General features: G+C 51.4%; 1 protein-coding gene and 2 pseudogenes across 1 annotated transcript in view; 1 reads left to right on the top strand and 2 right to left on the bottom strand.

Moving 5' to 3' along the window:
* Positions 1-9,905: 9,905 nt before the first annotated feature.
* On the bottom strand, positions 9,906-10,024 carry LOC111744396 (annotated as a pseudogene).
* A 4,834-nt stretch (positions 10,025-14,858) lies between these two features.
* LOC111744409 lies at positions 14,859-14,977 on the bottom strand (annotated as a pseudogene).
* Positions 14,978-20,758: 5,781 nt separating this feature from the next.
* The window catches only part of ARAP3 (ArfGAP with RhoGAP domain, ankyrin repeat and PH domain 3), a 21,508-nt gene continuing 18,968 nt past the window's right edge, over positions 20,759-23,298 (top strand). The window contains exons 1-4 of the mRNA XM_023534913.1: positions 20,759-21,097; positions 21,479-21,987; positions 22,104-22,171; positions 22,278-22,389. Of these exons, the coding sequence (XP_023390681.1) occupies positions 21,014-21,097; positions 21,479-21,987; positions 22,104-22,171; positions 22,278-22,389 (773 nt within the window). The 5' untranslated portion in view covers positions 20,759-21,013. The remainder of the gene's footprint in view (positions 21,098-21,478; positions 21,988-22,103; positions 22,172-22,277; positions 22,390-23,298) is intronic.

Here is a 23,298-nt window from a genome sequence, read left to right as displayed (position 1 = left end):
CCTGGCAACCCCCCTCACATGTACCCACCAGGAACACCTGCAGCCCCGGGCTTTCCCACTGTGGCCAACCGGCTGAATTATTTCCTCATCTCAACCGGATGAGTTTTTAATCTGTCTTTATACAGAAGCCTGGCTGCCTGCGCGGGGATTATTACTGAGTTCTCTGCACATCGATCCTGCCTCCCCTGGCTGTTCTGACCAAGTGAGGCTCTGAGATGGAGGCAGGAGGGGTCTCCATTCTGGAAAGATTTAGGGGAGCACCAGTGCTGCCTGTGGGCGGAGGCCTGCAACATTCAGGCATCGGTTGCTCAGAATTTCAGGGGCACTGGCCTGCAAGGTGGGAGTGCAGCCAAGGTGTAGGGGTGCGGGTATGAAGGGGCAAAGCTCATTGTTTGAGCTCAGGAGATAGGTTCCAGCAGTAGCAGGTTACTGTCTGCTCAGGCAGCTTTGCAGCTCCACGGGGAGAGATGAAAGGAAGCAGGAGAAGCTGAGATGGCCTGGAACGGACCCCTGCTCTGCTGTTTACAAGCTGTGTGCCCTTGGGCAATTACTTCGTCTCTCCTCTTCTGTACAATGGACATGGTTCCTGAGAATATTTAATGAGGCAGTGTATGCAACAGTCTTCACACCAACACTCAATGTCAGCTATTGTTATTAATATTATTATCTGTAAACCAGGAGTAGGAGTACTGGCTCTGCTTCCTGGACAGATCTCTAGTGAAGCTCAATGGACAGAGGCGCCAGGTGAGAGGTGGACACATATGCAGTCAATCCTGTGTTGGGTCAGTGACGCCCTCAGTCTAACAGCTGTTTAGACATGCAGCCTAGATACATCTTCTCCTGCCTTCACATCTGGCCTGATAGCAAGGAATGTGGGACAGAAGCTCCCACATATGACTTCTCATCTGCCTTGGTGCCAGTGGATACCTGAGAATGGCCTTTCAAGGGAGCAGATCTGAGCAGCTCGTTCATTGCCCTGGGACAAGCCTCAAATGCCCTCCAGGGCCTGGGTGTGTCTTCCCTCCCTGCGTTGTGGCTCACTTCTCCTGCTCCTTGCCCTCCAGGCTACCTGTGGCTCTGGCAGAATACTTGGCCCCTCCTCCCTCTGCCTTTCCCCTGAAATTCCTTCTTCCTGGGATACTTTCCCCTTCAAACTCTAACCTGTTGGCGACAAGGACTTTGGTCTCTTGGTTCATCAAAGCGGATGATCAGCAAATATTTGTTGAAGTGAATTGAACCCACCCCCATCCCAGTTGACTCCTTATGGCCTCAGCTCAAACCTCACTTCTCAGAAAAGGCCTTCCCACTGTGTGCATGTGTGTTGGGGGAGGGGGGCGGGTCTAGTTTCCTCTCCTGAAGTCTCCTGCACTTCCCCTGGAAAATGAGCGTGTTTGATGTCCGTCTTCTTTGCTAGATGAAACTCCACAGGCCAGGGACGAGCTCTTTCTTGTTTACTGCTCTGTCTTCAGTTACCCAACACGTAGCTAGTGCTCAAGAAATATTGTGAACAAGCAAATGAATGGATGGATGGCACTGGGACTCCACGCTGCTGTGTTAGCCCTGCCCACTGACACTCCTTCTCCATCTGCAGATGAATGACTTCTGGGAGCTCAGAACCAGGTCTTGGCTCTCCAACCCCTCTTCCTTCCTTCTTCCTCCGAAGCCATTCACTTCCAGGCCACGCCCTGGTTTCCAGGGACACCCCACTGGCTGGGCCCTTTCAGCCTTGGTAGCCCCTCCCTGATGAAGAGTAGGGCCTGCTTTCAGCTCCTGAGGGCAGGCCTGGCCCAGGGAGCCCCGGGTCCACTTCCTTTATATCTTTTAAAAAACTCAGCTCTCAGACATGGTGAGGCTGAGCACCTCTCTCCCCTCACCAGCCAGCTGGGCCTAGCAAATGCCGAGTCATTGCTGGCTGCTGCCTGTCTCAAGCTCCTCCAGCCTGAGGAGCTGCCAGGAGCAAACCCAGCAGAGCCGCCCCTGGCAGCATCTGAAGCGCTTCACGACTGAAATCAAAGAGTTTCTGCTCCCTTTCTGCAGATTCCCACCTCTGCAAGGGTGGATGGAAGCCCTAGAACCGGGGATTGGGCCAGGGTGGAACCACCAATGCTGTCCCATCGTAGTGTTACCTTCCCAACCCCCATTCCACTATCAAAGGCCTCTGGACACATACTGACAGCCCAGCCTCAGTTTCTCCATGAGACCCTTCCCATTAAAGAAGCTAGCAAGGCAGCATTTGCTGAGCTACGCCAAAGCTTCAGTGCCTGCAAATGCTGACTAATAATTAAGCCCCTGCGAACTGCCTGTAGATAAGCATAATCCCTTGCATTTATATAGCCCTGAACACATTTCAAAGCTTTTTCACATATATTATCTCATATGATCTCCCACAATAATCCTATTGGGTAGTTGCTAGGAAGGAAATTAATGTCCTTATTCTGTAGAGGAGAAAACGAAGACTTAGAGAAAGAAGACTCTTGTCTGAGGTGTGTGACCTCAGACCATGGAGACCAAAGCTGGGCGCAGGACACAGGTTCCCAATAGCTCATGGCTCTTAATTATTCTTTTGCCCAGGATCCTGGAGTAGCCCGATGAGTACAAACCCTCTCAGCTCTTCTGTCCATTCCAGCAGTAACAACAAATAGTTGTCAAGCACATATATTCAACTTGAATTATGTTATCTCATTCAACTCCCAACACAGCCTTATGAGATTGGCAATACTATTAGCCCCTATGTTACGGATGAGTGGCTAAAGCTCAGAGAGGCTAAGTGACTTGCCTGTGGTCACACAGGCTATTCGGATCCAGGACAAAATGCTGATCTGTTTGAACAATCTAACTTTAACCCCTATTCTTAGGCTCTCCCTGGCTTAACTGAGGCTTCCTTCTCAGACCCGAAATCTCTAGAACCCCTTCCTTGGAGTCTGGGACTTTTAGAGAGTCTCTAATTTCTGTGGCTTTCTGTTTCTCAGGTAGCTCATTCATTCACACATTCATTTGACAAACATTCACTGAGGCCTTCCTCTGTGTCTGGCATGAGGAATGGCACAGTGGACAGTGGCCCAATCTCCTGCTCTGGAGGAGCTAGCCCAGGCTGGGAAAATCTGAGAGGGCTTCGTGGAGGAAGGGACACCCAAGATGAATCTTGAAAGATGAGTGGGGGGAAGACAGCAGAAAAAGAAGAAGGAAAATGGTCCAAGCAGAAAGAGCCAGAGGCAAGAGAGGGCAGCACCTGTTCAGGGATGCCGTAAGTGAGATAGTTTGGCTGGAGAAGAGGTGAGGCTTGTGCAGTGTTGAAGAGGAGCATGTGACAGGTTAATGATCTGTCAGGTCTGTGTTAAGGATACTCTGGAAGCTGTGTGGAGGGTGAGGCTGACACTAGGGACACTGTGCATTCTAGTGCAAGATCTTTCCCAGTTATTTCTTGTCCTAAACACTTGGAGCCAGCCCTGCAGACTGTGGGGATATAGGAGGGCACTCTTGGCTTGGGAGAGACTTTGGAGGCTGGGGGTGGAGGTGTAGACCAGGTAAGATATGAAAGCCAAAGCTTTCCCGCAGTGGTCTCCAATGAGATGCCCATTGAGAGCAGGCAGAAGGAAGGGCATTCTAGATGATGGGAACAGCATTTGTGAAGGCTCAGAGGCAGAAGAGAGCAAGACCAGCTGTGGAGCTAGAGTAGCTCAATATAGCTGAAGCCAGGGTCTGGGCTACATGGAGCCGCCACTGTGTAATAAGCAGGAACTCAAGCTTTAATGAGTAAGAGTCCAGGGACACTGCAGATGGTCATCTAGGTTCAAACCCCAGGGCCTACTAGCTGTGTGTCCTTGGGCAAATTACTTAATTTCTCTGGTTCTCAGTTTCCTCATCTTTAAAATGGGGTCGTTGTGAAGACTATACAAAAGAATACTCAAAGCACTTAGCATAGAGTAAACAATAAATGCAACCTATATTATCATCGCTATCATTAATATTATCATTATTAACAGTTCCACAGTGAAAATCTTATGTGGAGTACCACTTTGTAAAGAAGGAGTCTCATTTTAAAAAGTATAAACAGGTTGCAACGTGTATTTATTTGTAATCTCCACATTCACAGATATGTGTGAAATTTAATCTGCAACTGTTTTCTCAGGGTGTCATCCCATCCAAAATCAAATGACGTTTTGGATGTTGGATGTTGATAGGGGCATTACAGCAACCGGCAGCAAGCTCGAGGCTGGGAGCCAGTACAGGGGAGGGGGGCTCTCGCAATCCCTGGAGGGGTGACAAGCCCCATGTTTCGAAGCTGGGATGGTGGGGGGATCTTCAGGGCTTAGAAGTGGCTCTGCTTGCTCCAGTCAAGATGAGAGAATCGGCCAGTCACTCCAGAGAATCATTTTTCCGGACCGAATGCTGTGAGCAGAGTCTGTGATGTAGCCCCTGCCCACAGAAATTTAAAATCTTCTAAAGTTACAAATTGATCTCTTAGAATCTGAATCGTTTACGCTTGGGGGGGTTAAGATTTTCAGGTGTTAACCATGGGACACATAGCTCCAACATGATAAGAGAGGTGAACCAGGTCCAAGAATGCTGTGCCTCCGAGCCTGCCTGGCTGGAATCACACCTCGGTCTATGAACTGGGGGCCTTAGACATGCCACTTCTCTGGGGTTTGGTTTCCTCAACCACAACTGCACCGATCATTAGACCTAACTCAAGGGTTGTATTAAGATTCAAGGAAATCCCTTCCATTGCCTAAGGAGAGAGTGCTTGACACAGGGCCTGGCACATGATCTGGGCTCAGAAACTAGTAGTGGTCATTGCTGATATGAAATACTTCTCCCTCTGGGAATCTTGATGACCAATTTCACAGTTCCAGGTGGGCTGCCTGTGGAGAGAGGCGAGAGGGAGGGACATGATGACAGATGTCTCCTCAGACTACTCTCTCCTTAGGCAATGGAAGGGAGGGGTCCAGGCCCAGTACCACCACTGTGCCCACAGGGTACAAGAACCTCTTACTGCAGTTGGGGAACAAGTCGGGCCTTGGCCTCAGTGTGAGAACTCCCCGCAGGGCTTCCTGGACAAGCGTCCCTGTCCACTGTATGGGGGGGCAAGAACCTTGGGGCAGGCCGAAGTCTGCCCTGGCAGTTCTGGTATATGATCTTGATGGAGGCAGGGAGCAAGGCCAGTCATTTCTAGGCCTTCTGAAATTCAGAAATGTGAAGTTGTAAAAATCAGCACACACACAAAGAAATGTTTTTTGCAGCTATTTTTGGCATTTGGGGAGTCATTTACCAACTTCAAGTTCAACTTAATGAAGTTGGGGGCAGGCAGCTTCCATGGGAGTTCTGCTTCCTAGCAATATGCAGACGCCCAGCCGGCAAAGAGGTCTGAGCGGGTGCTCGGTGGGGAGCGTTAACAGTAACACATTGTGTATTTGTCATCAGAATGGAGCCCCCGGGCACAGGGGTAGTGCCCATGGCCGCTCAATGATGTATTTGTCATGTGGCCACTGACACAATCAATTGACCCCCTTACACACCGGTGTTTATTAGCCATTGTATAAATATTTCACCCCTCCCCAGCTGACACATAATCTCTTCTTTGCTGCCTCTGACAAATGAACATTTCTCTGTAGACTCTTAAATGAGTATGTGTCACAGCTATGTCACTGATTAATTTTTTTTACCACCACGAACAACGATGCATAGAAATGTAACTTATATTCATTTCCCGGCTTGAGCCCAGCTGTCTAAAAAATTCCACCAGCAGCTACGACTGACAGACAGCTATCCCAGCGCTTGGGCGTGCTGACATGCGGTTGTGTGAGTGCCAGCTTGTTAATTATGGGCTTTCTCTTCCGGCCTGGCTGCCGAGTAACCAGCCACAAGGACTTTAATCACTGTTGGGGCCAGGAAGGGCCTGCTTCCGAAGGCTCTGGGGACCGCCTCCCTAGCCTAACCTAACCACACGCGTTTTTTTTTCCCTCCAAGCGTTGGCCACCTTTTCCTCTGGGTCTTGGTTTTGGGAACGCCCCTGAAGTCACCCCAGTAACACTTATTGCCACCTTAAACTCTTCGCCCACTGATCTGTGAGATCATGAGGGTAGGAACTGGATCTTGTTTGCTAAGCGCAGGGTGGCTGCTCCAGAAATATTTGCTGACGTTAAATCAGCTGAGGTGCAATTATTAAACAATGTACCAGCCACTTGACATATATTGTTCATTTCATCTTTTTCAGTGAAAATTCTTGGAGCCCCTACTGTGTTGTCCTGTAGACCTGGGGCCAGAGGAAAAGGCGACCATCTCTTGGAGGAAAAAATAAATATGTGGTTACACTGGGCTAGGAAACTGGTCCTGGAGCCTTCCAGAGCCGGCCCTCCCTGGGCCCCACAGCGATGAGGTCCTTATGGCTGGTTGCTTGGCAGCGAGGCCAAAATGAAGTTTAGGTTCTAGTGATGGAGGACCAGAGATTCCCAGGGTAGGCATTATTTGTTACCTGGTTTGCAGCTGAGAAAACTAAAGGACAGTTCTTGCCATAGAAGTTGTCTGAGAATCTGTGTCATCTGATCCCGGAGGCTGCACACCTAACCATTCTCTGTCAACTGCCTGACCTCACAGTCCTTTCCTTGGGCTGCCTCAGTGTCTCTTCCATTACAGCTGCCCTCCCCTCCTTCCCTTTCTTCTTCTTCACACTTTCCTCCTCCTGGCAGATTCTCGAGTCACCTTGGGCTTCAGAGCCGACTCAGCATCTCTGCCCCCACCCCGACCTGTCCATCTGCTGCTCCCCTCTCCCACCCACCAGCACAGGACTGAGCCTTCAGCAGGTGTCTAGGCTGCCTCCCCACCCCCAACGTCCATGCACCTGTGTCCCATGCACCTGTGTCCCTTCCCTGATGTCATATAACCGCTGGCTGGAAGCCAAGTGCACGACACCTGGGGACACTCACAACAGTTCTGCCATTGCCCACAAGGCTCTCAAGAGACTGATGTGAGAAATGGAAGGCCCTCCCTCTGTATATCCAGGGGAGCGGCTCTCCCTCATGCCATGTCCGTGGAGTCCATGGGAATCACTGATGTGTGTGGAAATGGGAGTCAGTCTGAATCCCAGTTTCTCTATTTACCAACTGCGTGTCCTTGGGCAAGTCGCTCATTTTCTTCTTGTCTTGTACACTGAGGATGCTAGTACCTATTCCACAGGGTTGTCATGAGGGTGAAAATAGCTCACGTGGAGCAGCACCTAGCATGGCACCTTGCACATAGTAGGTGCACAGTGAAGGACTTTCGAGACTCTGACCCATCTTGACCAATCATCTCCCAATCTCCTGAGATGCATGCATGTGCCTGGTGATACTCCAGCCCACACCAATCTAGGAGGTGGCCCTCTGTGACTCCATACACCGGATAGCTCTGTCTCTCTTCTTCCCACCTGGCCTGAGTGGTATGGGAGGAGGGGCAGCTCTAGGAAATGAGATGGAACTGCTGGGATGGAGCTGCCCAAAGAGTCTGCTCTCACCCCCAATAAGCATCATCCGAAACAATGGCCAAATATGAGCCTTCAGTTTATGCAGCACTGAATGAAGCACATGTTTATGTGCATTATCTCAATGAAAAGTCACAAAACCCCTCTGAGTTAAGTATGACTGACTTCATTCTACTGGTAGAGAGAAATCAAAACCCAAAGAGGTTAAAGAAGTTACAAAAGGTCCCACAGAGCCGGGACTTTCTTGAACTTGGGTCTACCTCCTTCCCAATTAAGAGCTCTTAACTACCACCATATGCCACCTCCCTCAGACCTCCCTCACCGCTACACTCACCAAGGTCCCAGGGTATGCTCCAGGGAGCAGGCACCACCTGCTCTATGATGTCACCAAGGGCCTGCACTCTGACGTCAAGGCCCCAGTGGGCCTGCACTGTCCCACCTGTGGGGACTTAGTGGAGCTGAGGGCAAGGTCAGAGGAAGGAGAAGCTCGGGTGATACAGAGCTGGATCAGGACCAGGATAACAGCAGGCCTGGGGAGGGGGCTGATGCAAGAAAAATGCCCACACAACTGGCCCTTCAGTTGGAGGTTTGGCTGTGCCATCCCCCATACATTTCCTTGTTCGAAATGGAGCATGGAGCCCCGGAAATCAGGACAAAAGCACCACCCACAGCTCTGGTCTCGATGACTCAGCTTCTACCTCCCACAGCCTCCTCCTGTGTGCGTTTCTGAATGTGTGTGTACCCGAGCATGTGCCCCACCAGTCCGTGAGGCTGTCAGCTGTGCACGCATGTGCGCAAATGCATGCACTGGGATGAGTCCACATGTGCACATGCCCAAGCGTGTCCATCTGCATACCTGTTTCCAAGCCTGAGCCCTCGGAATATGATGACCGACAGGGTCAATGGTGATCATAATGTTACTAGATGGCACACTTCCTATGTCCCAAGGCACACTGCCAGGCACTTTATGTATAGTACCATGTGGAATCTTTACCAAGTGGGCCTTATAAGGAGAGCACTATCATTATTCCCATTTCACTAACGATGAAACTGAGGCTCAGAGAAATGAAACTGCTTTCCCAAGGCCACACAGCCAGGAATTGGTGTAATTTTCAGAGGCCAAAGTCTGTAGCCAATAAGATGTGCCTCCCTTCTTGCCTTCTCTAAGGAGTATGGAGAGAAGACCTCAAAGGGTCCTTAGTAGCCAAAAACCAGCCGGCGTCCCTTAAAGAAAGGGAACCAGAAGCCAGAGTCTTGGAGGAGAAGGGGACAAATAGCAGATAGACGCCTGAGCAGGGGCAAGGCAGTTGTCTCTCAGAACAGGTGTCAGAGAAGCTGTGACAGCCACTTAGAACCACAGTGGCAAGCCTCCTTTACATGGCGATTTGCATATATTTGCATTCATTTGCATCACCAAATCTGCGGAATTGGCCTTAATGGTCCCTGCCTCAGAAGACAGGCAGAAGCTGAAGAGGGTGGGAGTGACAGGGAGGGCCTGGGGAATTCAGGAAGGGATCGGAGGGCAGAGGCAGTGCTGTGGAGGCACTGGGAGGTGCTGGGCACTGCTAAGAGGCAGTTTCTAGGAGAAAGCGGGAAGATTTTCCCCCATGTGCCCATCCCCCTGACGGCAGCAGGAAAAGGGGTGGGGGTTCAGAAATCAGGAGAGCAGAGGAGGGTTTGGGTTCTCGGTCAGTGAGCGGCGCTCAGAAGGGAGGCTGAGGCTCAGGCCTGGGTGGGGAGCCCCCAACCCCGCGTCCTGAGAAGGAGGATGGAGGAGAGAGGAGGACCTTGCACTGCGTCTTCCCTCTGGAGGGCCGCCTACTTGGCCGTAGGAGCTCAGTGGCTCGGTGTTGGCGCGCCATCTAGTGGAAATACTCGGGAAAGCGCCCCTTTCCTTCCTGCTCAGGCGCAGCCCCTTCCTCTGGCTGCCTGCAAAAATTCCGGTGGGTGTCTCCTTCCCCTCTGCGGAGGAGGCACACAGTAGAACCTGGTTCTGCAGCCCACGCTCTGAGTGGGCCTAGATATTGCGATTTTCCGGAGGCTCATCAGCAGGCAGCTTCCCACGGGTCTCGGGCCAGGTTTAGATGGCCTAATACAGCAGAGTGGTGAAGAGCTTAGGGTTTAAAGTCAGAAAAACATGGCTGTACTAGTTACTAACAGTGTGACTTTGGCAGATTAACCTCTGAATCAGTTTTCTCATCTGTAAGTTTTCTCTTCTGTAATATTTACTTGTGAGAAAAAGGAGAGAATAAATGTTAAGAGCTTGTTAATAAAGTCAGGAACAGGGAAAAGTACGTGAAGTGCCCAGGGCGCAAAATTTAAGGATTTGGGACTTGGCGGGACACTGAGACCTCTTTAAAAAAAATTTTTTTAGGCGAGGCAACCCTTGGTTGACCTCATAGATTGCAAGGACCTTGCCAGTTTATAATCCCTTATTTTTTATTTTTTACACCTATAGCACCTGGTCTTCCTAGGGGGTCTCTCATCCAAGTACTAACCAGGTCCAACCCTGCTTAGCTTACGAAATCAGACGGGATCGGGTTTGTTCAGGGCAGCATGGCCATAGACTGAGACATCCTCAAAACTTGAGTCCTGGACTCCTCATTCTTTTCTCCCTAGTCCTGGCCTGGCTTGTTAGCACATGGCCTGGCACATGAGGAGCTCCTGTGGATATTGTTTTGTTATTGCTGTGAGGATGCTAAGGCCTTGGGAAGATAGCACCCTACTCCCAAGGCCTAAAAGGAAACAGCAGCCCAGCTCCCATCTGGCCTGGTCTGGCAAGGATGTGAAGTGATACTGGAGGCCAGAGGGGTGAGTGGTTACTTCACCGTGAGTCAGGAATAGCGAGGGCACAGGCAGATACGAATAGAGGTGGATATTGGGTCACATACCTTGTGTGGCTTCTCAGATTCCCTCTGACCAATTGATAGACGAGTAAGGGACTCAGGCCTGGTTCACAGGTGGTCGGAGCAATATGTTGGTGAGAGTCAGACCTGGACTACTGTCACATTACAGCCCTCTTGGAGTAACCCTAAAGGACAGTGGTGAAGGGAAGTCCCACCCAGGGTGCAAAACTTTGAATAGTACATTTGGTCATCAGCTTTTTCTAGAAGTATAGGCAGCCTGAAGTGTGGTTATTCCCTGGTCAGGAGCCTGGAAGGAATAGGGCCAAGATAAATGACAAAGAGGGCTAAGGAAAAGTAAGTGGACAGATTTCTGGGAGTGGGCATCAAGTGTGCAAACTTCCCAGTCTCAAGTAAACACTCTGCAGAGCATCCACTGCCAGGAGGCTCTCAACCAGGCATATTGAATGATTCGTCAGGTGAGTGAATCTCTTCCTGCCCCCAACCCCAAATGCCCACACAAAATCCCTGAGCAGAGAATGATCTTGGTGCCAGGGATGGAGGTAATGCATGGTCTCAACCTGTACCACTACCCCCCTCCAAGGCTGAGCTTGTTCTAACACTCCGAGGGCTCAACCCACCTACAGTGAGACCTACACTGAGCATTCAGCATGGGTCTCTTCCTCAGAAGACCACCTAAGCCCCTGGCGGCAGGTGGATTGCACTGACCCCCTTCTTTCCACCTGGAGGGGACAGTGTCTTATCCTTACCGGAACCAGTGCGAGCTTGGGATTTTGACTGGTCTTCCTTGCCCATTGTGCCTCCACAATGAAGATACAGTAATGGGGTCATTTAAGACTATTACTTTCAGCTCTTACATTTAGGTCTTTGATCCATTTTGAGTTCATCTTTATATACAGTATGAGGTGATGATGGGACGGTGACAGACAGAGTCCTTGGTCTTACTCAGTTGTACCTCATCCTCCAGAAGCAGTCGACCTGGCGGAACAGTGGTGCAGCTGGCTAAATGCACGTCGCCGGTGGGTTTGGGCCCTGAGCTCCTTGACACGATATTTATTCTGAATAGCTGTGTCCCCTATATCTAAAAACTGCAAGAATAATGTGCAAATGGCCCACCTCACTCTCAGATCTACACAATTTTTGCTTCTTGTCTCCAAATCTTTAGGCTCTGCCAGTGAGTTCTCCCTCTGCCAGGGAGGGAGAGCATACACGAGGGCACACAGTAATGTTTCCACTAAACTGGAAGCTGTGACTGCCACCTAGCCACCTCCTCATGCCAGTGAACTAATGGCAAAAAAAAAAAAAGGGAGGGAGGGATTACTGTACTGGTCAAGGTCACAGATCCTGATTGCCATGCAGAGCCAGGGCTGTAGATAGGTGCATTTATATACAATGAAGTCAGAGAAGGGCGTGTTTGGACCCAACAGGGAGTCAGTAGGCATCTCTTAGAATTTCCAGGAGTAATTGGCAACAGGCAACCTCAACAGTCCCCAAAGGGCAGGCAACCCAAGGATCAGAACTCTCAAAGATGAAAGTCTGTATGATCCCATCAGGCAAGTAGCCCAGATCTGCAGCAGGCTAACCGAGGGTAAGAGAAGAAGGGAGATAGTATCAATTACAGACTTAGGACCCGCTCGGGCAGTGGAGACTGTGGCTTGCTTCGTTAGCCCTCTTGCCTTTAGCTTCCTTGATATCACATCTTGTACTACCTTGAAGGAGACTTGTTTACAGTGGACTGTACCTCTCTTTTTGAGAAAAAGTGATAACTTTGTTCTCATGGGGATAAAAAACAGAGGCCTTAGGTTGTGACGTGGAAGTCGGATACACGGGGAAGGCGTGAGTGGATCCCAGTGGCATGAGAGAGGGACCGTATTGAGACACAAACCTTTCTTCTCTATGCCTTAACTACTCTTTCTCTCTCTGACCTTGCCCTTCCACACTGTGCAGTGTAGGATCTGATTTCTGAGTACTACCAAAGTTGGACGACAGAACCCAGAAGCTTGGGGGCTTGGGGTGAAACTTTACCGCTAGGGATAGTTTGTGAGTGAGTGCTATGGGGTACTTCAGGTGTGCATCCTCCCTGCAGCTTCTGGAGAGGTCCCTCCACGTGCTGAGCCCACACACTGGCTGTGCCACGTGCAGTGTCTGTCTCTCTGTGGTCCGCTGGAAGTGCATTCTGGGCAGTGAGGCATTGCACCCCCTTGCCTTGCATCTCCCTTGCCCATATTTCCCTTTTCCTCGCCCTCAGCCCCTGGGCTTTCACCTGAATCCTGGCCACAAGAGGGCCTAAGGAGGACCTGGCTTCCAGAGTCCCTAAGACTAGGGGTTTCTGAGAACTATCCCCACCTGCGTCCTCCACTGTGGTCACTGCTAGAACCCGGGTCTGACCACTCTAGCACCACTGCTGCTGAAGCGAAGGACGCAGAGACTTGGGGGTGAAGGGTGGGCAGGAACCAACTAACTACTTTTCAGATGGGGGACTAAGGGGGTGGACATCTGAGAGACAAGAGAGGAGAGGGCAGACAGGGACAGGAAAGAGGGAGAGGAGCAGAGGGTAGGAAGTTAAGTCTCAGTGAAATTGTCCACTGTAAATCGGCCTATGCGGGCGGTTTTCTGGGAAGGAGTGGCTGGTTCCTGGAGATGAGAAGGGAGGATAGTGTAATGTTTAGGAGCGAGTGGGCGGTGCTGGGGGCGGGAGAGGCAGCACCCAACAGGCAGAAGGTGAGGGCAGCAAACAATGACTGCTCCCTTTTCCATGCAAGGAGACCAAGAGGCGCTGGACTGGGGCTGAGGGACGTGCCCTCCTGGCCCAGGTCTCTCACACCTCTGGCTACTCCAGATTCCCCAGTTCATAAACCCTGCAGGCCCATGGCACAAGCCCATCTCCAGAGCACAGCCTCACACTCCAGTGGAGTTACACGTCCCAAGAGGGACAGACTGGGGGCAATTTGGTGGTTAGCAGGGAGGCAGGGACTGAGACCAAATGTCCTCAGTGTCAGCCCTGCACCCCACTCTGCCTTTCACCTCCCGGCCTTTCTTTAGCTGTGGAGGGCGTGCACCTGGCTGGGGACAGAAGTTCCAGCTTAAAACTGTGGCCTGCTAGTTCCTGGGGCCATTCCAGCCAGTCTTCCACCTCCAGGCACCGCCCCACTTTCCCTGCATTTTTCAAAGCAGAAAGGAGGGCAGAGTTGAGGTACCTGAGCCCCACCTGCCTGGGATACATCAGTGAGACTGGAGGGGACCATCTATGCGAGAGTGTGTGGATATTTTTCTAAGGAGGAGTCCATAATTGTCATCAGGTAAAAGTTTAAGATCTACCTGCTCTGTCCAGTATGGTAGCCACGAGCTACATGTGGCTATTTGAGTTTAAATTAATTGCAATAAGATGAAGTCACTCAACTCCTCTAGCTCACCAGCCACACTTCAATGTCTCAATGGCCACATGTGGCTGGTGGCCACATGTTGGACAGCACAGATATAAAATATGTCCATCATTGCAGAAAGTTCTAGTAGACTTTAATGTTAAAATTTTTTTCAAGCTTTATTGAGGTATAATTGACAAAGAAAATTGTATGAATTTAAAGTATACAACGTGATGGTTTGATATACAAATATATTGTGAAATGATCACCACGATAACGTTAGTTAACATCCATCATCTCTCACAGTTACCACTTTTTTGCGTGTGTGGTAAGAACATTTAAGATCTACTCTCTTAGCAAATTTCAAGTCTACATTACAGTATTGCAGTATTGTTTACTGTAGTCACCAGGCTGGAATTAGATCCCTGCCCATTAGCTTTATGCACAGGGCCACAGACACCTAAGGAGGGGCAACCTGCCCAAGACCCCAGGGTAGCCAGTGGAGGCAGCTGGACTTGGTGCCCTTCATAAAATGTCTTGCAGTGAAATTGTGTAAAAATATCTTCTAATAGATACAGCTCACCTGGACAGCCTGGGATGCAAGGAGACAGGGCTCTAGGTGTAGGGGTGGGGATGGGGGAAGGGAGATGTTCCGTGTTTGTCCCTCCCCTCCCCACTCCCCAAGGCTGCCCCAGCCTCCAGGAAAAAGGAGGCTTAGAGGCCCAGAACTCCCTCCCCTCCCCATGATGACCTCATCCTCAGAAAAATGTGAAAAGGGCAATGAAGTAGAGCTGCATAGAGGGCAGGCGTGGGTGGTGGGGTGCGGGTGGGGGAGATGGCACAGTCCTGAGGCCTGAGAAATTGGGGGTGGTGAGGGCTATGCTGATTGTAACGTCTCCATGCAGCCATCTTTCTAAAATCCACGTCTGGAACTATTACCTCATGCTTAAACTCTTCTTGGACTAGAGACCAAATGCCAACTAACAACCATGCGGGGCAGAATGGCCTGGCCTGAGGTCTCTGAATCTCGGCTGGCCCCAGGCTCCCCTTCTCTTTGCTCTGTCTCTATTTCTCACCTCAGGACCTTTGTGCCTGTGGTTCCTCTGCCTAGAATACTCTCCCTGCCACCTCCAATTAACTCTTACTCATCTTTATTTATTCATTTTTTTTTTTTTACGTCTACAGCACTTGGTCTTCCTAGGTGGTCTCCTATCCAAGTACTAACCAGGCCCAACCCTGCTTAGCTTCCAAATCAGACAGGATCAAGCACTTTCAGGGTGGGCATGGCCGTAGACAACTCCTACTCATCTTGATCTCAGATTAAGTACAGCTTCCTGGAGAAGTCTTCCGGGACCTCCAGACCAGGTCAGCTTCCTCTGTTAGGTGTTCTGGCAGTGCTTCCCTTAAGAACACTCGTCTCAGTTTGTAATTATACATTTATTGGTGGTTCTTTGATAAATGTCTCATTCCCCTAGCAGACCATGTTCTTCGCAGTCTGCTTCTGCTCATCGTTGTAGCTCTAAATCCTTGAGCAGTGGTTGGTCCAGAAGAAATCCTCAATAAAAATATGAGAAAGAAATGAAACGATCGAATGGATGTGTTTCTTTATGCAAGAAACATTTTCCTCAGAGCCCACCCCTATCCTGACTGGCCCATTTCATCAGGACCGAGCGTGGGTGACAGCGGTGCCCGCTACCACCCAGAGGAGAGAAGGCAGGGGAAGAAATGAGACCTGGAGGCTCCAGAGATGATGGAGGTGACCAGGAGTCGCAGGAGTAAATGAAGAGCAGATGAGGAGCACCGAACGGCGGAACTGATAAGATGACAACTGGGGAGCTTGGGAGATAATAAAACTGCAAAGGGCGATGTGGTCTTAGTTAATGATATGATGCCATGGGGTAATTGATTAAAACAAGATCATGAGATGTACCAGGATGACAGAGTAACAGGCGAGCTGGTTTTAATCCAGAGTCACTATGGAAGTGACTGGTAAAAATAATAAAAAGGAATGGGAAATATTTATTGAGCACTTACTGTGCATCAAGCCCTTTCCACTCATCCTTATATTTCCACGGACTAATCCTTACAACAGCGTGTGTGGCAGGCACTATTATCATCTCCATTTTGTAGAAAAGGAAATTGAGGCGCCGAGAGATTAAGTAACTTGACTCAGGTCACACAGCTGGTAGAGGTGGGGTCAGGATCTGACTTTTAAGACTATGCCATTAATTACTACATCATCCCATAGCCTTTCAGTGAACAGAATGGCCTCCTAAGTGATCGTGGCTGTAGTAGTGTGTGGTTTGAGTGAGGAGGGGGAGGAGCAAGGAGACCCACGGAAGGGGGTACTAGAAATTCCCTTGCACACCCCCACGGCTTGGTTCTACCACTTCCTCTGCTCACTCCCTTTTGTCCTGTGTGTTAGGGTTAAGATTTACTAATGTCACCGTCCTTCTTACTCCTTCCTTCCTGCAATATGCCAGAAGGTTGAACTAAACGACACAGTAATGAACGTGAGACAGAGAAAGACTGGGCTGGCAATGAGAAGGACTCCGGGAAACGGGCTATCAGGGAGGGAGAAGTCCCAGACACCGGGCTTTGTGAGCCACGTGGAGGTGTTGTTGAGGTTGTGAGGACATTTAAGGGATGAAGCATTGGCGAGCCTGATCATTCTCTTTGCTATCTGGACTGTACCTTATTTTTAAACTGTGGCTCCCATGCATGCACTGGGTCACGTGAACCCTGCAGTTTATATTGGAATTAGACCAGAGCAGACAGATTGGATGGTGATGGTCAATAATGCATCCTCTCTTGCCAGAGTGAACTGGTGGGGGTCCAGGGTTAAGGTTTGGAGAGAGTCCCTTCCCAGTACCTTTTGCCTACCAGGCCTTGAAGGAGTCAGAAGATATCCCAAAACAAAAAAGGCAGCTCAGGTTACCCGCTAGGGCTGCCCAGGGACTGAGTTCCCTGGCTCAGCCTGGCATGGCTCATCTTGCTGCAGGACGGACTCCTTGGGTAGTGAGAATGAAGGAGGTCTGGCTAAGGAGTAGGCACCTGAGATGGCCCCACAGTGAAGAAGCACCTCTGAGGGAGCGTACCCACCCACCCAGCCTCATTCTCATTCCTATAAAGTGGCCCACTTCACACTTTACCATTTCCTCTGCTCTCTTTTCCTAGGATGCCTTCAGCTCTTTGAAGACATTCTGTGACCACTCGGTCCTTAATTTCGCAGACCAACAGCCTTCCCTTCAACCAAATCATCTTGGGGGGCATATACCCCACCCCGCAAGGGAACAGCGACTTGGTGCTCTACCCAATTCTTAAGCATTCAGAGAAAAGATCAACCCTTGAATGCCACTCGCCTTCCTTAAGCTCACTGGCCTCCCTCTGCCCATCCATTAGGGGCCAGGGCTGATATCTGTTGCAGGCTTATTCTGTGAGTCACTGTGCCCTCATATCAGACCTGGTTAGCCCAGGCATGGATGGAGGAGGGTAGAAGACAGCCTCAACACCTGGATTCCTGGACTACAGCTCCATGGAGTGGAGTTTGGGGAAAGATCCACTGAACTCAAGTTCAGGGTCACAAAAGCTTCAGCTGTTATCTTCATGAGCCTGAGATGCTTCCATTCCCTGCTTTCCTTTTCACTCATCTCTGTCTTGACCTCTTTCTGCCCTTAAGAAACTGAGAATGAAAGAGCTGGTGGAGCAGATACCGAACCCCAGGGACACCCCTCTTCTAGCTCCCAATGACCCTAGAATTAAAGAGTTCTCTTTGTCCCACTGTGCCCAGGCTACTGGAATCCCTTGAGTCTGCCCTGTCCCTTCCTTGACAGGTTATGAGGGCAGAGAGAGACAGAGAGTAGACACACAGAGAAAGCCACAAAAAGATTCAGAGTGAAGAGAAAGAGACAAAAAAGAAAAGAGACCAAAATAGGAAGAGAAACAGAGAAACAGAGATGGGTTGAGGGGTAGAGACAGACAGATACAGAGACAGAGATAAGAGAAACAGAAATAAAGCCAGAAATAAAGCATCCCTTCCCCGACACTTTTCCCCTCCCCTTGCCATTATTGTCAACTATGACAATAATGATAAATCAGTCATATTAGCTATAACTATGGCTTTATCGCCAATAGAAATTACATATATGTTGTTTCATATTATGGTATTGCACATATTTTGAAATACCATTTATGCTCATCAGTGCCTCAAAATTATGTGAGGTATCAACCTACTGCTAGATCTCATTTAAAGCATTAATAAAAAATTACCTGTATTACTATCACATTAAAACTGTTTTATAACTATTGCAATATAATTGGTTACCTTTGTAATCCTACATTTTTAAAATCATTTTATGCACTTTAAAATGTTATTCTAAGATCAAGTTCATAAGCTTTACCAGATTGCCAAAGGGAGACATGACACAAAAAAAGGTTCAGAACCCCACCAGGTCCCTGACCAGGACTCCCCCGCACCCATCCCCACAAGCTCCCTGTGCCCTGTACTAATTTACTCAACTCCCCTCTTTTGCTGGATTACTCTGAGTCCTCCAAGAAGAAGCTGCCAAGGCAGAATGAAATGTGCAAGGATTTGATTAAGGGAGTGCCTGAGAGAGAGGAAGGGAGCCAGGGGCTGGGAAAGCTCTGAAGAGAGAGAAGGCAGGCAGGAGAGGGGGAAGCAACCTAGACCGGGAGGCAGTAGAAGGAAAGTTCTCAAGGCCGTGAGAGAACTCGTGAGCCAGTGTCAGCTGTTAGCAGAGTCCCCCATCTCCCAGGAATGGGCCTGCATTAGGATCTCTGCTGAGCATGGTCATTGCTGGAGGCAGCCCAGTGGGAAGCTGGTCTTTAGAGTCAGAATTGATGGAGGCTCAGAGAGAAGCAGCCGAGGCCCTTCGTCTGTTTTCACTCCTTATAGTCGGAGGTCTCTAAGAAACATTCACCTGGCCCCATAGTTGTCCATCCTTACCTGTAAAGTGGAGGTGATAAAATTTCCTATCTTAAGGATTGTTGTGAGGAGTTATTGAAGTTTGCCAATCAATGTTTGCACAGGGCCTGGGACATAGCCGTTACTATGGTCATTTTACTTATTATTATTATCATTCTCTTTCTTAGAGGGAAGGAAGCTAGGTGGCTAAAGATGACAGTTCCTCTCCTAGACAGAACAACCGGGAGAGGTGGGGACCACTTGCCAACACTCCTCCCGGCTTCCCCTGAGGCAGGGGTCTTCCCCTAGCTACTGACAGTTCCTGTGTGTGCTGACTCACAGCCAGCTTCCTCTCAAACAAACAGGAAAACACAGCTGGCCAGCGCTTCCCTCCTCCCTCCGCCCCCGCACCCCCCCTGCCCAACACCACACAAAGCTGAACGGCAACCCAGCTCTGAGGGGGAAGTGCCTCAGGCTCTGGGGGACAGGTTTCAAGGCTGAGGCTCCCGGATAGATGGGGGAGGGGAGAGGAGCCATTTCTCCTCAGGTGTCTTCTGACGAGAAATTGCAGCAGGAGGATGGGAAGAAGGATCTTCTCCCAAGGGTGAAAAGGCTGCTTGCTGGGTCATTGTGCTTGCAAGGCTCCAGCCTTGTCCTCACTCCGGTTTGGGAATAGAAACATGGCCTTGCTGACTTTCATCCCTGGGAAGAAACCTAGGCCTGGCCCTTGGGGAGGAAAAAGCAGACGAGGACGCCACTGCTGAGCCTCTGCCCCTATTCCTCCAGGTCACATAGCTGGGCTGCTGAAGGGCTTCCGACTCCCATCCCCCCACCCCCTTTGCTGGGTGCCAGGGTCCAACCACCCCGCTGGGCGCAGAGGTGCCCTGGGAGCTTAGTGCCCGACACTCTTCCCCTCCCCTTTTGCCAGGACGGGGAAGGGATGCACAGCGGTGGTGCGCCGCGCTCTTCCTCTCCGGTTCTCCCCCGTCCCCATCTCCTTTCTGGTCTCTGCCTCTTTGTCCTGGCCTCCAGCTCTATTCCGGTTCCTTTCTCGGTCCCCGAGAGGGCAGAGCGGGCCAGTCCGGAGATAAGCCCTGAGGTTGGGTAAGGAGACCAAAGTTTTTGAAGGCCCGCGCTTGCACAAGGAGTGGCCGGGGCCCCGCGGGGGGAACGGCCGGGCGGGGCGGAGCTGGGTCCAGTCGGGGGAGGGCTGAGGGAGGCGGGGACGACGCGGCGGGACCTGGAGCCTTGGACAGCCCGGCGGGCACCGGGCAGCGGACGGCGGCCGCGCAGTAAGGTGAGGACCCCCGAAACCCTGGGCCTCTGCTGCCCAGACTCCTCCCCATCACCTCCTCGAGGGCCTGCGTGGGAATCCCAGGCCCCCTCACGCCGGCGCCCCTCCACTCCCGCCGCGACCCGCCCCTCCCTGCGGGCGCGCGGCCTCTGCCCCCTCCCTCCTTTCCCCCTCCCTCGTCGCAGCCCGCGCTGCCCCGCGCTACCCGGCCCGCCCCCGGCACTCCTGCCCCGCGCACCTCCTGGTTCCCAGTCCCGTGTTCTCGGCCAGACCTGAGTCACCGGGAAACTGGGCTCTGAGTCAGTGCCAGAGGCAGAGCACCCGGGCCCTAGCTTGGGAATGGGGCCCAGCCACTGAGAAGCAGAAAGAGGCCAGGACTGATGCGGGGGAGAGGGAATCCTGGTCAGGACCCCATGCGCGAGAAACTGGGAAAGCCATACCCGCAGAGGCCGAGAGACAGAAACCGAGAGTCAGAGGTGGCCGGAGAAGCAGATACGACTACAGATGTAGTTAAAATTAGAGACTTAAGACAGAGAAAAGCTTAATAACACAGAGCAAAACCAGGAGAGAGACAAAAAAGATGGATTTGGAGGTTATCTCTGCCTTGTTCCCGGGGCCGAGACAGGGACAGGAAAGAGATAAAACTCACAGGAGACAGAATCAGAGGTAAGTCCAGGAAATAGACAGGGTCAAGGTGAGGCTTGCCCAATGAGACAGAGCCTCTGAGACCTGAGCCCGAGGGCATGGGCAGGGAGAAAGAAGCCTTGCAGAAAGCTGAGGCGGGAGGATGTCATTTCGCACGGCTGAGCCCCCTACAGGGTGAGTGCTGATGTCTGTGCTCACGGCTGTGCACATGTTGCAGGGGAATGGAGAGTAAGGCCCTGGAATACGCTGGGCTCTGGTTCCTCCTCTCTCTGGTCCAGTTCTCCACCCCGTGCCCACTCTGCTCAGGGCCAGGACCCCACATGCTGGGACTAGTTGGGCCTCTGCAGGCAGTCTGACCAAGGCGGGCAGGATGCGGGGGCGGCGGCCAGAACTGGAGGGACAGGAAGGAAGTCTGAGCAGAGACAATAGGTGGAAGGGGAGGAGGGACTGGGAACAACCAGGATTAGGATGGCTGAGCCTCAGCCTCAGCCTCAGCTCTGGAAACCAGTGGGAGCGAGATCTGTACCTCTTCCTATGCCACAGCCGGATCAGGTCACACCACGGGGCCCCCTCCTTCCCGCCATCTCATTCCACCCGCATCCTTGCAGAGTTCTAGCATCTTGGCCCATCTTTATTTAGTTGACTATGCAGAGGCAGCACTTTGATCCAGAACAGGGGTGGGCGGGAGGTTGGGGCAAGCGTTTTCCCCTCTCTCAGCCTCAGTTTGCTCATCTGTAATGAGAAAGCCCTTCCTAATGTTCTGGATTGGCTCTGTCTCCAGATCACAGGCCTCTGGTTCTTTTTCTTTGGAATCTTGTAACCCCTGTCCAGGCCTCAGACTTTGGGACAGGGAGGGGGAATCTCAGCCTGAGCCCTCCCTTCCCCCTCCCCCTCCCCCCAGCAATGGCCTGAGCCCCCATGGCTGCCCCTCAGGACCTGGACATCGCTGTGTGGCTGGCCACGGTGCACCTGGAGCAGTATGCAGACACGTTCCGGCAGAATGGCCTGGCTACAGCGGGTGCAGCCCGGGGCCTGGGTCACGAGGAGCTGAGGCAGTTGGGCATCAACGCCACTGGGCACCGGAAGCGCATTCTGCGCCTGCTGCAAGCGGGCACTGCAGAGGACTCCCTGGATCCCCAGTCAGATAGTGCCATGGAGCCATCCCCCAGCCCAGCCCTCCAAGCCCAGCCCCCCAAACCTGTGCCTAAGCCCAGGACAGTATTTGGTGGGCTCAGTGGCCCCGCTATCACCCAGAGGCCTGGTCTGAGCTCAGCCCTCTTGAGACCAGAAGTGCCCAGGAGCCCAGAGTCCAGCTCGAAGTCCCCTCCTCTTCTCACCTCCTCCTCTGAGCAGCCTTCATCCTTGAACACTGTGGAGATGATGCCCAATGCCATCTACTTTGGCCTGGACTTAAGAGGCGGGGCACAGACAGCTCAGGACACGTGAGTTGGATTGGATCCCTGGGGATCCGATACCGGGTGGGAGCAAGGAGGAGCAGGGCATGAGGGCTGTTCCTTCCTCCTTGCTCCCTTAATAACCACTAGACATTTCCCCTCAGGGCCCCAGACAGCTCCCAGACAGCCGCTCCTGCCCCTGCCCCTGCCGTCAGGTCCACCACAGGCACAGGTAGGTGGATTATCATGGGTTTGAGGGAGAGGGACAGTGCCCTTCAGGACTTCAGACACTCCCACCCAAGCCTCTCTCCCTGTCTCCCACATCCTCCTCCTAACAGTGCACATCATGGACCCTGGCTGCCTGTACTATGGTGTCCAGCCGGTGGGGGTGTCTGGGGCACCCAACAGAAGAGAAGGCAGAGGTGCCTGTCAGGACAGGGTTGAACACAGGTGAGTATTCAGTAGGGTGGTGATGGCGGGAAGTGGGGAAGCTTGAGGAGCTGGTGGTGGCTGTGTTTCCAGTTATTCATTGAATGTGCTTTGAATGTCCACTGTGCTCCTGCCAGTGGATCCGTATCTGTACAGGTTCAAATACAGGATGACTATAACAGACCTAGTCACCACCTCAGGCAGCTTGTGACTCAGTGGGGGCAGAAAGGAAATAAAACAAGTTGATAAGCAAACGGGTATATAATTTAAAATAAGGAGAAGTGCTTTGCATTCTTTCACTTAACAAATCTTTATTGAGCACCCTATTACATGCCAAATATTGTTGTAGATGTTTGGGACAGATCAGAAATCCCTGCCCTCGGGGGAGATAGTCACTTAACAATGGATATAATAAATAAGTTACACCATATGTTAAAAAGTATTAAGTGCCATGGGAAAAAAAAATAGAGCACAGTAAGAGGGCTGGGATGGAGCGAGAGGGAGAGTGGTCTGCAATTTTTCATGAAGCGTTAGCAGAGTGCTCAGAAGATGACGCTTAAGCAAAAACATGATGGGCGTGAGGGAGTCAGCCGCAACGATATCTGGGAGAAGAGTGTCCCGGGCAGGGGTGTGGGCAGAATGGAGGCTTCAAGGAGACCCCGTGTCCGGGGGGATCCAGTAGCTGTGACAAGGCAGGCTGGGGCAGAGTGGGCTGGGTGGGAGGAGTAGGAAGAGATGACATCAGAGAGGTAAAGGGGCCAGACAGGTCAGGACCTTTAGAGACTTTTGATTTTACTCTTAAGTGAAATAGGAAGCCACTGGAAGGGTCGGACTTACATTTTAAGAATCTCTCTGGTTGCCGTGTTGGGAATGGTCTGTAGCGGGCAAAAGCAGAAGCAGAGAGACCTGTTAGCAGATTACTGCAGTAAT

The sequence above is a fragment of the Pteropus vampyrus genome, unplaced genomic scaffold, assembly GCF_000151845.1.
Source record: "Pteropus vampyrus isolate Shadow unplaced genomic scaffold, Pvam_2.0 Scaffold134, whole genome shotgun sequence".
Lineage (NCBI taxonomy): Eukaryota > Metazoa > Chordata > Mammalia > Chiroptera > Pteropodidae > Pteropus > Pteropus vampyrus.
This window is presented reverse-complemented; position numbering and strand designations above follow the sequence as displayed.